This window comes from Mustela putorius, unplaced genomic scaffold, assembly GCF_011764305.1.
Source record: "Mustela putorius furo isolate JIRA1106 unplaced genomic scaffold, ASM1176430v1.1 tig00000228_pilon_pilon_pilon, whole genome shotgun sequence".
Classification (NCBI taxonomy): Eukaryota; Metazoa; Chordata; class Mammalia; order Carnivora; family Mustelidae; genus Mustela; species Mustela putorius.
This window is the reverse complement of record NW_025421322.1, coordinates 32684562-32697154: the sequence shown is the minus strand read 5'-3', so window position 1 is coordinate 32697154 and position 12593 is coordinate 32684562. Positions and strand designations below refer to the sequence as shown.

At 50.4% G+C, this 12593-nt stretch overlaps 1 protein-coding gene across 1 annotated transcript in view; it reads right to left on the bottom strand.

Annotated features, from left to right (window-relative positions):
* The window catches only part of TG (thyroglobulin), a 235859-nt gene that overhangs the window by 207400 nt on the left and 15866 nt on the right, over nt 1-12593 (bottom strand). Inside the window, exons 9-14 of the mRNA XM_013051778.2 lie at nt 10484-11578; nt 9477-10064; nt 5211-5450; nt 2984-3121; nt 2538-2615; nt 1844-1956 (exon numbers count right to left, since the gene is read on the bottom strand). Coding sequence (XP_012907232.2) covers nt 1844-1956; nt 2538-2615; nt 2984-3121; nt 5211-5450; nt 9477-10064; nt 10484-11578 — 2252 coding nt within the window. The remainder of the gene's footprint in view (nt 1-1843; nt 1957-2537; nt 2616-2983; nt 3122-5210; nt 5451-9476; nt 10065-10483; nt 11579-12593) is intronic.

Sequence of the window (12593 nt, the reverse complement as noted above, 5' to 3'; positions counted from 1 at the left end):
TTTCTCTCCCAGACTGTCCTGGGACCAGCTGGGGAACACTGAGCAAGGCCCTTCCATCTGCTGGGCCTCAGTTTCCCCACTAAAGGGAAAAGGAGGTAGGACTCGTCTGATGCCTGCACGCACTCCTTCTCGGAGCCTTGATGATAGACGTTGTCCTGTCTCCTGCATCTGGCACAGAAAAGCATGAGAACCAGCAGGTGCACTGCGGAAAACCAGCTGCCCGCAGCCTCCTGGCTGTCACCGAGGGCTTTCTGGGCTTCTGCTCACCACTCCTTATTTCATACTCTGCTGTGCTTGGTTCACAGGCAAGAAATGGCGGTAAGAGCACCTGACAGTAACAGGGAGCATAATCATGAGGACCACTCCATGCCAATCCGCACCACCCCCCACGCCCAGAGTGTCACACAGTCCCTAGGAGGCAGGGACCCTCCTGCCCCCTTTCTACACAGAGGCCCAGAGAGGTCAGGCATATGCCCCTAGTTACATGGCTTGGAAGCTATACAGGTAAGATTCAAATGCAAGGAAAACTTTGAAAACATTTTACAGGAGAAAGGCTTAAAATTGAGAACATTCTGGTCACTAATTGAACATCTCCAAGGTAGCTAGATCAAAGACCCAGCCATCCACTGCCCAGTTGGGGCAGTGGAAGGCTTGAGTCCTGTTCCTGGCCCCTGGGGCCTAAACGGGAGGCAGGCTGAGAAACCACTCCTTCAGGGCTAGCTCAGGATTGCTCTTCCTTCAGACAGAAGCTGCGGCTTCTACCTCTCCTTATCCATGGGTGGAATCCAGGATGGTGGAAGAGACTTCTGTCTCAGCCAGAGGGGGCTGTAAGCCAAGATAAAAAGCTAAAGAGGCTAATTTCTCTGTCAACTCAGTAGTAACTGGGATCCACGTCCACAGCCCAAAAAGCAACAATAATAAAGAAGAAGAAGGAAGCTTTGGGGTGCCTGGATGACTCAGTTGGTGAAGTGACCACCTTTGGCTCAGATCTAGATCCCTGCTCAGCAGAGTCTGCTTCTCCCTCGGCCCATCTCCCCTTTCCTCTCTCTCTCTCAAATGAATAAATAAAACCTTAAAGACATAAAACCCTTAAAAAATAATAAGGAAGCTTCTGTTCAGGGATTTGTAGTCTAACTTCTACATGGCTGACTTCCTCTGGCTTCCAGAAACCACCGGGGGCTGAGCAGAGACTGCCAACACTCAGCAAGTAAGGGATTAAAACTCCCGTGAGAATCCTTTCTTTGGGGTTTTGTATCATTTCCTGCAATCATCCAACAATCTGAGAAAGGTACTATTATAATGACTTCCCTTTATAATAAGAAACAGATATGAGATGGGCATAGCAATGTGGCCAGGATGACTTTGGGAAAGGCACAGGAGCAAGTACATAAGTATAGATTATTTCATGGAATGTATTTCCCTGGGGCCTCAAAACAGTCCTCGCACTAGGTAGGATAAAAACGTGGCCCAATCTCGGGGTCAAATAAAGCAAACTAGGACACAGAGAAGGTAAGCAAATTGCCCCAAGTCACCCAGCCAGGGTCGCCAGGGTGAAGACGAAAGCCCAGGCCTAGAACTGCCTGTGAGGTTTTTTTGGTTTTGTTTTTCTTGTGTTTTTGTTTTTGTCTTTGTTTTTCCCTTGTTTTAAAGAATAGATATTCTCTGTCATCATCACTATGTAACGTTCATCACCATACGGTACATCATTAGTTTTTGATGTCATGTGACTGCCTATGAGTTTTTAACTAAAACAAGTTGATTGAAAACTAGAAAAGCCATCCTCAGCGTGTGGGAGAAAGCTCTGGCTCCCATCTCAAACCGTCCTAGGCCTTCAGAGCCTTACCTCTAGGCAGGTTGGGATGAAGAGGTCTTCTGGAGATGGGTTTCCCTGGGATGCAGCCTGTTTCCAGCTGGAAAGCAGCCCGGTGGCTCGAGATGTCTCACAGGCCGTGGGGCCTGAGGGAGAGAGACAGTGAAACTCCTAACTGACTGGCCGTGGGTGCAGGGGAAAGCAGGGAGCCCAGGCGGTCCCTCCATTGGGGTAGATGGAGAGACCCTGCGCAGATATCTGGAACCTCAGAGGAGAAGCAGGCCGTGGTTGAAGGACAGAGACCCGTGGGGGAAGAGGGGTGTATCATCCTTGAATGTGATGTGGGTCTTGATGACATGGGTCTGAGCCCCAGGGGGGAGGCTGGCCTCTCGGGCAGCTGTGGGACGATTGTCAGACTGTGAGATGGCAGAAGCAGATGAACGTGTCCTGGGAGCAGGTGGGAAGAAGGGGACTCCAGGCCCTTTCTCCGTGGTCGGTGACTCTCCCCTCCTAGGAAGCTAGGTGCCCAGATCAGGCAGGGCCAAGATCACGAGAATCTTCCAGGACTGGGGATGTGGGAAAATCCGGCCTGGCTGCCCTCGGGGGCTGGTCTGAGGGCACTCGGGCTGATCCAGGGGCATCCCTAGGCTGGGCAACAACAGCTGTCACCGCTGGGCTAGAGTTCCCACCACCAGGATCGGGAGAGAGCTCCTCGAGCTTCACTTACACTGGGGGACCTGTGGGGAGCGGGCAGTCAGCGAGGCAGGGACGTACTCTCCCTTCCCGTCCACACACCAGCAGTACCCTAGGAAAGAGTCAGGACTCAGAAGTTTAGGAAGTGCGTCAGGGGGGTATGTGCCCCCAAACAACTTTCCTTCTGTGCATTCACAGAAGTACCAGCAAGTCCCACGTCTAAGCCCCCTGCCCCCCGTCCACGATCACACACCCCAATCCCTCCCGCAAGGACTCACTGGACCTTCTGGCTGGTAGGTCCCAACTCCCATCAAATAGTTGGGAAAACCAAAGTCAGAGACGCTCAGGGATTTGCCACCCACTGCCAAAGAGGGGCCTCAGTGCACTGATCCCAGCACAAAGTCCTTTGCTCTCAAGGACAAAGTGGGTTGTCACTCCACCACCAACAACCCCCGCCCCAGGGTGCGCATCCCCACTCACCGGTCCCGGCGTGGCACTGCACGGGCTCCCAGCCTCCCCACACATCGCACTGGGGCACGTAGGGGCCGGGCCGCAGCAGGGCGGCTGCGCGTGTGGACTCCCCCGGGAGAAGGTCGCGTCTCTGATAGAAGTCAAGGGCTGCGGTAGGGAGAGAGGGGAGCCGCAGCGTGAGCCTCCAACCTGGAAGGGCCTCGCCACGTGGGCTCTGGCGCTGACAACAGCCATGCAGCCACAGGGTCTTATCTAGGGCAGCCCAGCGGGCAGTGGTCGGCCTCCCCCTGAAGCACATCTCCCGACTTGCCCCTCTCAGAGAGGGGCTCGCGGCTCCCTAGGGGAGATACCAGCAGCCCACGGTCAGGACCCCTTGAGGAGACCAGGACCCTAGACAGTGGGTCTGACGAGCTTCTGCCCAAATCCTGGCACAGCACCTCTCGGTTCTCATGAGTGATCTTAGTGGGCAAGAGCGAGCTCCCTAAGCTCTCTGAACCACGGTCTTCCCACCCGTGAAACGGTTCTAATACCTCCCCGACGGGGTCAGTGTGACATTTATGTCTAAAGATCTTGAGCACCAAGCTCGTGCCAAGCACAGTTGGGTAAAAGGACTCCCGCGTCCCTCCCTACCCAGGCCCGAGAACACGGCGACCACGTGTTGTTGGCCAAAGACACTCTGTGACCCTCATCTCTTGTGGTCCTAGGTCTGCCACCAGACCCTGCAGGACGTGGAGGTCTACACACAAGCAGCTTCCTCGCCTCTGCGAGATTAGAAACACCTCCTCTCGTCTTGAAGGATTCGAGAGAAATGAGCACCCCTGGTCCTTCTCCATGGACCCTTCCTCTTTTCACCACCGCCCCAGACAGGCAAAGTCGGAGCGCGCTGCTAGGTGGAGGGCAACTTCCTTAACTTCACTTCTGAAGAAAATGCCATGGTGCCATTCAATGACCAAATCCCAGGAAGAGCTTCTCCCCTTCCTCTCCAGTCCGTCCCTAACCAGTGTTCACAACCACGCGAGCATCAGTCCCACATAACCCTCTGATGACATCAAACCTTGTCCAGGGACCAAATGGAAAACAACTGGTTTCTTGCCGAAAGCAGAAGTCCCTATTTCCCTGAGGAACAGAGAAAAGAAGTGTCTGAACTTGGCGGCGGGGGGGGGGGGCGGAGGAGAAATAAAGTGGGAACAAAAGAAGCAAGAAGGATCGTTTAGCAACACGGCCTGCGCTTCCTCTATCTGTCAGGCACTGTGCCAGGCCCCACGACAGAAAGATGACCAGTACGTGGTGCCTCGTGCTCCGAAAGAGACCACGGGCATGGCAGTGAGGCAGGAAACAAAGATGGTGCTTGGAAGATTCTCACTGGGGTTTGGACACCTGAGCCCCCATCCCCAGGTGGCAGCAGCAGACATCCCTGAGGGGGAAAGCAGGAAGGCCCTGGCCTGCAGGGCTGGGGCAGTGGGCAGGGGGCTCTCGTCTTGGCACGGATGTTGTCAGGGGCAACGCCGCATTGCTTTGTGTGACCGCAGCCCAGAGAAGCCCGGAGAGGGAAGCCACTGAGATCATCTGTCAAGGAGCGGGGAGCTCGGGATGCTTGCAGTAGAGCAATTGTTTGCCCTGCCCAATCGGTGTGGGGTCAGTGAGAGGCCCAGGAGAGCGCTCGGACCCTCCTGCCCCAGAGGCTTCAGGTGGTGGAGGAAGACCAGGGGCTCTGGAATGAGACAGCCCCAGGCTCTGGGCACCAGGGATCAGTGCAGCAGGGGACAGAGGCTCGGGGGCCCAAACCATGCAGGCTCTGCTAGCTATTCGCTGGGTTAATGTGGGCATGTGCCTGAACCCCACTCTCTGCGTATGAAAGGAATCACAGATGGTGAGCGCAACACTGATCGCATGGAACTCCTTTTTCCCCACAGAAGTAGAGGGAAGCTTCAGAACAGACCATGAGCATTTCGGCCCAGGTCCCCTCACATTCTAGCAAAAACGTGGCTGCGTGGTGGACTTAGGGCACCATCCACGGTCCAAAATGTGGAGACCTGCCCCTAAGTGGCTGTGCTGGTGGATTCGGGAATATATTGGAGAGGTGTGCATCATTCCAGCTTTGACTGGCACACAAAACCACTTTGTCTTTTCAGGGACCCACCAGCCTGGGAAAACCCAGGCCACAAAGTTTGAGCTAAGTCAAGCCCTTGCCTTCCCAACGAGCCGGAACAAGAAGCCAGAAGTACACGGAACTCACTAGACTGAGCTGCCAGACGAATGGCGTAATCGCCCCCGCTCAGAAACTTCTCTGAGAACGTCTCCCGGGGTGGAGAGAGTTGAGGAAGGGAGAGCTCCTCGTTGGTCAGCCAGATGCCTTTGGCCGCTAGGAAACTCTCTCCCAGAGGGAACCAAGAACTGTTGGAAGCCAAGACGATCTCTTCTGTCTCCTTAATAAACTTCAGAACACGAAGCTTCACCGTCTCGCAAGAGCCAGGACCTGGGGGAGTAAAGAGATCATGGCTGGACACTTGGACCCCTCTGAGATGCGTGTGCATATACATATGCACACGTGTCTGCCACGGCTGTTTCCTTCACCCAGCTCTTCTTACCGCCTGGAATGTTCCTTCTGTTTCATTTCTACAATTGCATTCACTCACCATTTACAGAGGACCTGCTGTGTAAGAAGTTGAGTAAAACTAATGTCTATTCCCAGACATTATTCTAAGTGCATTTACATGGACAATCTGATTTAATCTATACAACAGCCCAGTAAGATAACATTTTTAGCCGTGTGTTATGGATGAGAAACTGAGGCATGGATAAGTCACATAACTCAAAGTCATGTAGGCTCCATCCTAGCTAACAAGTAGTTGATTCATAATTCTAGTCTAGTCAGTATGACTCCAGAACCAGAGATCTTGACCAGCTGCCTCCAGAGGAGAGATGGAGAGCTATAGATGGGTGGATGGATGGATGGATGGATGGATGGATGGATGGATGTGGGAGTAGATAAATGGATGGATGGATGGATGGGTGGGTGGATGGATGGATATCAAGAGTTGAAGGGAAACATTGTAGGTTAGTAGAGAATTATTCTTGCAAAGTGAAAAGAGCATGGTTCTCAGAGAATGGATTAAATGTCAGCTGCATCACTTATTAGCTGTACCATTTTGGATAATGTGTTTAACCCTTCTGAGCTTCAGTCTGTGAAATGGGGAAGATTGGGACATCTTCTTCATAGGATTTTTATAATTATTCTATGATGTGTTGCAGGTGAAGAGCTTGGCACAGTGTCTGGCACATGTTGTCTCTGAAGTTGTCGCTATTAACAAAAGTCACACTGGCCATATTTATTCACAAACAACCACTTCGTAAATTCATCAGTGAATGTGTTCAGTGGGTCCTTTTGACAGCATGGAATCAGCAGAAACCCTTGACTTCTGGAATTTGACAACATTATTGCTTTCTATGGATGTTCTTGATCAAATAATCTATCCTATCAGTTCCAGGGATCAGGAATCCCTGAAGTGAAAACTCCTGTTTAGAAATCTAAGCTTGCTATCCATGTCTTCCAGAAAGGAATGGAAATTCTGTAACTGGACATATGAGATTTGTTTTGACACATAAGACCTTGTAAAGTCTGGCTCAGGTTTATAATTACCTTCTTCTTCCATCACTCCCTCCCAGTCCCTTCCCTTCCTATGTCACTGAGATTTCCCGCACCCCATTCCCAACAAAGCAGACCCTTTTTTGGCTGCCCTGACCTGGCACATACCATTTCCTCTATTAGGAAGGGCCTGCCACCCATTTTCGGGTGGGCAAACATCCTTCACAATTCAGAAGCTGATGCCATGCAAACCTTTACCCAACCCCCCAACCCATGAATAGCCCCAGTCTCTGGGCATATCCTCCATTGGTTTTCTGTGTTCATACTTCCAGAGCTTCTGTTTATTATTCACATGATGACACCTTAGTTTCCCTCACTAAGTTCCTGGGAGCAGACACCACACCCTTCTTAGGATTGTCTTCCCATCATACATCACAGTGTATTACTTCAACCATACAGTGGTTGTCCATAATTGCATATTACCTAAAAAAAGCAAAATTTCAAGCAGGCTGGGGATTATGATATGGACAGGAGCTGACCTCATGTCCCTGGAGGCAGGACCGTCTGCCCTGCTTACAGGTAGGAAGGTCACTGGTCACTTTATTACTTAATGTCAGTTGCATGAATACAACCATTTAGGAAGGACTCTCTGTGCACCACACCTGGCACTTCACATCAATTACCTCTTACAAAGCTCACAACAACCTTTAAGGGACTTATCCATTCTTATGCAGACCTTATGATTAAACCAAGGTTGTGTCTCTGGCCACAGAATAGTCGGCGGTAGAAACAGGGCTGAAGACCCCAGCAGAACCTGTACTGTGTCCTCTAGGCCAACCCTTCTCAAGCTTTTGGGAACATCAGAGCCTCCTGGGGAGCCTAGAGAGAGGCAGGGATCCATTCAGCAGGTGGGGTCCAGAATTCCAAATTTCGATCAGCTTCACTAAGTGATGCTAATGCTGCTGATGAACCACACTTGGAGGGTCAAGTCTCCAAACCCTGGTCATCAAACTCTTTGGATCATGTGCCCCATCAACAAAAGAGTTTGAATGAGTACCCCCGGAACATGTGTATTTCTTTACTTGTAAAGCAAAGACACATATGACTATAATAATATATTAGAGAAAGTTCGCTCCGCTGTTCCAGCTGTTAAAAATATGTCATTGCAAAACCAGAAGCAGAACTTTAGAAGGAAAAGATAGACACTATCTGCAGATGGGAGCTCTAATACTTGCTTCCGCAGATTAACCTGTACCCTGAGGGCAGTCTTGGTACTCACAGGAAAGGCCTGCAGATTCGCAGCCCAGTTCAAATGCTTTGCCTGGCACTCAGGCCAAGGTGAGCAAACCTAACTACTCAAGTGACAATGTGCTTTTGGTCTCAGCAACTTGGGGCTCAAAACTCAGATGTGAAGAGGACTAAATTCAGTGTTAAAGCATCTGAAATCATAGGAATGTACCCATGTGGGAGACCTGACTGTTGGTATAGAGAATCTAAAAAAAAAAAAAAAAGAAAGAAAGAAAAAAAGAAAAAGACTTTTTATACAACAGGCATGCCAATACTGATCCATTCCCTTGGAGGGTCTGCCTGCTGCTAGGACTCAGGACTTCGCCTGGGGTACTACTGTTCTTACTGTATGCTCCTATGACCCAGCATTCTAAAAACCCACTTGCTGCTAAAGCCTACATTTTGGCTAATGTCAAAATCATCTGATTGACGTTATCATGATCCAGAAAGGTGTGGAGAGTGTTGAACATTGCAAAGAATGGACTGAGAGATTTCTTTGGCCTTGAAGAGCTGTAATATCCTCCTGTAATATTAGCAAGTGCTGGTTAGAGAGGTTCTCATTTGATAATAAGTGTTGAATCCATCTTGTTATCCCTTCAAGCTTCCAGCATGGCCTCTTGGTAATAAGACATTTTAATTTAAGACAGAGTCAGCCTCATTCTGCTCATGCCTCAGATGCCACAGCTCTCCTATAAGTCCGCCAGCCACAGAGCGGAACTTATCGACCTCCTTTGGCTGCTCTCCAATCAGTCCTGTAATTAAACCTCTCAAATAAATTAAAGGGACTTTGAAGCCAGGGGTACTGCCTGAGGTCCAGGGCACCTAGCATGCCCTTGTGAGTAGAATCACATTGTGTATTGCTCAATCCAAAGGTCTACCTAATCTATGAGAGATTACAGGGGGCCAAGAGCCACATCATATCTACTTTACAGCCTTCCTCGGTCTTAAGATCATGCTTTGACCACAGACAACATCCAGCTCAAATTTGAGGCATTGATTTAAATAATCAATCATACAATGAACTACATTAACTTCAAACTACATTAAAATTTAAAATTGAACTACATTAACTTTGCCAACACCTACTGCAGTGGTGTCCGGAAGTGACTTCCTTTCCATGAGCTTTGGTGTTATGGTCTGAATGCTCATGTCCCCCCCAGAATGCATGTATTGGAGCCCTAATCCCCAAGGGGATGGTACTTGGAAGGAAGACCTTGGAGAGGTGATGAGGTTTAGAAGAAGCCATGAGCATGGGGCCCTCTGGATGGGATTAGTGTCTTTACAAAAAGTTGAGGAGACCAGAGCTCTTTCTCACTGCCATGTGAATACACAGGGAGAAGGTGGTCTTCCACAAGCCTGGAAGATGGCTCTCACTGGGAAAGGAATCTGCCAACACCTTGATCTGGGACTTGTACCCTCTGGAACTGTGAGACACATCTGTTGGTGAAGCCACGCAGTCCGTGGTATTCTGCTACAGCACCAAGAGCTGACTAACGCATTCGGGTGCCTCAACCACGAAAGGCAGGTACCTGGCCATATCCGAACTTCATGCCAGCTCTGACAATATCCCCCTACCACACACCCTGCTTGTAAAAACACAGATTCAGCTCTCCACGCGGCTTAACTCACATGCCGGGATCTCACTCGGTTCTGTCCGGGTGCCTTCCAGTTCGTGACCAGCCTCATTCACGCACCAGCAGCTCCGAAGGTTCAAGTGTGCCAGAGGAATGCTGAAGTCTGAGTAGGGCCCTGGGTATCGGCTGAGCTGGCCATTTATAATCTGCCAGAAGAAGTAGGGCTCCAGGAGTATGTTCCCCCCAGCCTGGGTCAGGTTGCCTTCCATCACTGCCAGTGGGACATCTTGGAAAGAAGGGTATCTTGCCAGCCCTGGGAAGATGTCCTGTTGGCCAGCCTCATACAGACTTTGAATAAAGAGACGGAAGCTTCCGGAAGCTGCTTCTCGATAGCTTGTGATCTTCCTTAGCAGCTCTGGAAGGGTCAGCTCCTGGCTACTGTTGTTCTGGGCCCCCCATCGCTCGTACCACTCAAAGGCCTGCTCAGGAGGGCCATCGCATTGCACGGGCCTCCACTGTCCACTGGCACTGCACTGTGGGACGTAACTGCTGGAGAAGGAGGGCCGCACGCTGGAGTCAGAGCCCAGTGCTCGAGCTACCCCAAGGAAGGCTTGCTCAGCCTGTAACTGACAGGGCGTTGGGCCTGCAAGGGACAAGGAACAGGTAGGTCAGGTGAAAAAGTTTCATGAGCCCAAAAGACCAAGATGAAAACCCCTGACTATCCAAATCCTACCTAAAAACTTACACAGCCAAAGAAATCCCATCACCCGTAAATCTGTAAATAACATCTAGACCAAGAGCATCCCCAGCACCGAAGTTGCACTGTTGCAATCAGCTGTTGTCAGCTCTACAGAAAACTTTGAGCTCCTGAAGGCCAAAAGGGTCCCCGTATTCACTCATCAGAATGGCTGACAGTATCAGCGCTTCTCTGGACAATTTGTAAGTGAATTGGCTAATTTTGCCTTTGCAGCAGTTACAAGGGAATCCATTTTTTCTGCACTGCATCATGTCAGGGCCCCAAGAGATAATCAGGATCTGTGGCTTGGATACTCAATGACTTACATCGCTTGAGTTCTCCAGGCACACTTCGAGTTCCAGGAATAGCCTGCCCCTCGGCGTCCACGCAGTAGCACTCTGAGTTGAAACACTGGACAGGTAGGAAATGGCCCTCACTGTTACAAGAAGGGACAAACAGGCTGGCCCCAGCAGGCAGGCTGCCCGAGAGGCTCTGCATGAGAGCCCTTTCCTTCTCACACTCTGTGGGGCACCTGGGCCGTGCACCTCGAACCCTGGAGCCAGCAAGCTCTTTGCCCCGGGAATCCACACACCAGCACTCTCCAGCGAAGCACTGGACGTCCTCGTAGTTTCCTTCTGCTGAGCACAGTGGGACAAAAAGGCTGCCAGGTGTCTGCTCACAGCCCTGGGAACTGAGCATCATTTCCATCACATCACCTAGATCCCTCGCTATGTCTTCTGGCACAGAGAGAGCCTGCTGCAGGAAGAGAAGGAATTCTGGAAGCTCCAGGAGAGAAGCAAGGAACGTCAGGGAATTTTGGTTTTCTTGCAAGTTGATCTCAAAGCCAAAGCTGTCCACAATCAGCCTATTCGTAGCATCTCCCTTCTTAGAGGCTTCAGGGGGTTCTGTGGCAGGATTTGAATCTAATCCTAAGGAGAGGGGCTTGGCGAGATGGGTCCCTCCATTCTGGAAGCCTGGGAGGCCGAACTGCTGGAAAAACTGACTGAAGTTAAATGTGCCTTTTGTGCCAAGGGCTCCAGACAAGTTGAACTGGCCAACATTCACCAAAAATTTCCCTCCAAAGAGGTTTTGCTGGAGGCGCTTTGGGTCGGTGGTGAACTGAAGGGCAAGGCGAGCCAGTTCTCGGGAGGGAAAAATCGCTCCGATGGCCTCTGTGAGGAGAGTTTCTAAGGCAGGAAACTGTTTATCCTGCCCTTCGACCATTGGGTGGAGAATCCCGGAGTCCACAAAGAGCTCCTTGATCAAGGGAGGGCAGGATGTGGGAAATTCGGCTCCTCTCGGAGACATCCATCTTCCCTCCTGAGCCAAGAACAAGTTGTGTTGGCTGAAGTAGCCGGAGGGCCCGAAGTGAAGTCTAGACAGGGCCTGCCTCCTCTCTGAGATGCAGAGTTGGTCTTCAGCTGCACAAGACAGAGTAGACAGACAGGAGAAACAGTTTCAACGTCAGCAAGGAACACTGAGACCGCCCCACAGACCCTTCCGGTAGTAAGATGTCAAGCATTTCAATGAAGAACATCAACATTTTGTACCTCTGTCTCCTCTAGCCTGTTATTTCTTTATTTTCTTCCCCGCCCCGACTCCCAGTAGCATCTGTGGTGGCCATTTGGGGGCATGAGTGCTCCAACTGACGCTACTCCTTCTCCTGCCTTTCCCTGGAGCGTGACCCCCTACTAAGTTGGGGGTCATAGGCACTGGCCCCCTTTCTAAAAACCTGATCACACACTCACACCAAATGTCCTGACCACACACTCACTCACACCAAATGTCCTCTCTGTCTCCTCAGCCCAGGATTCCTATCCACCCAGAATTTCAGAATAGGATGTCATTTGGAAGCAGGGTCTTGGCATATGTAATTAGTTGAAATGAGGTCACACGGATTTGGGTGAGCCCTAAATCCAATGATGGATGTCCTTCTAAAGCCATGTGATAACACAGACACGCAGGGAAAAGGGCCACATTATGATGGGGACAGAAAGCAGCTACATGCCAAAGAAGGCTGAGGGTTAGCAGCCCCCAGAACCTGGAAGGGCCAAGGAGGAAAGTCCTTGAGACTTCAGAGGGAGCTCAGCCCTGCTCAAGCCTCGCTTGCAGACTCTTGGCCTAGACTGGGAGGGAATACATTTCTGTTGTTTTAAGCCACCCGGTTTGCGGTCATCTGTTACAGCAGCTCTAAGAAACTAATACACCCACAAATTCCTATTTGTTTTTAATGAAATTTTTTTTTCCTAGCATTCTTTTGTTGGAATTTTTAATGGACTTTAATACTTCATTATATGCTCTTCACACGGCTGCCTAACCCCTCCTTGTGGGTAGGTTTGTCTAGGCTAACTAGTTTATAGGCTCTTGGAGCATAAGAACCATAATTTAAATGCTATTCATATGGAAATATTTCCTATAATAATGCCATGCAACAAA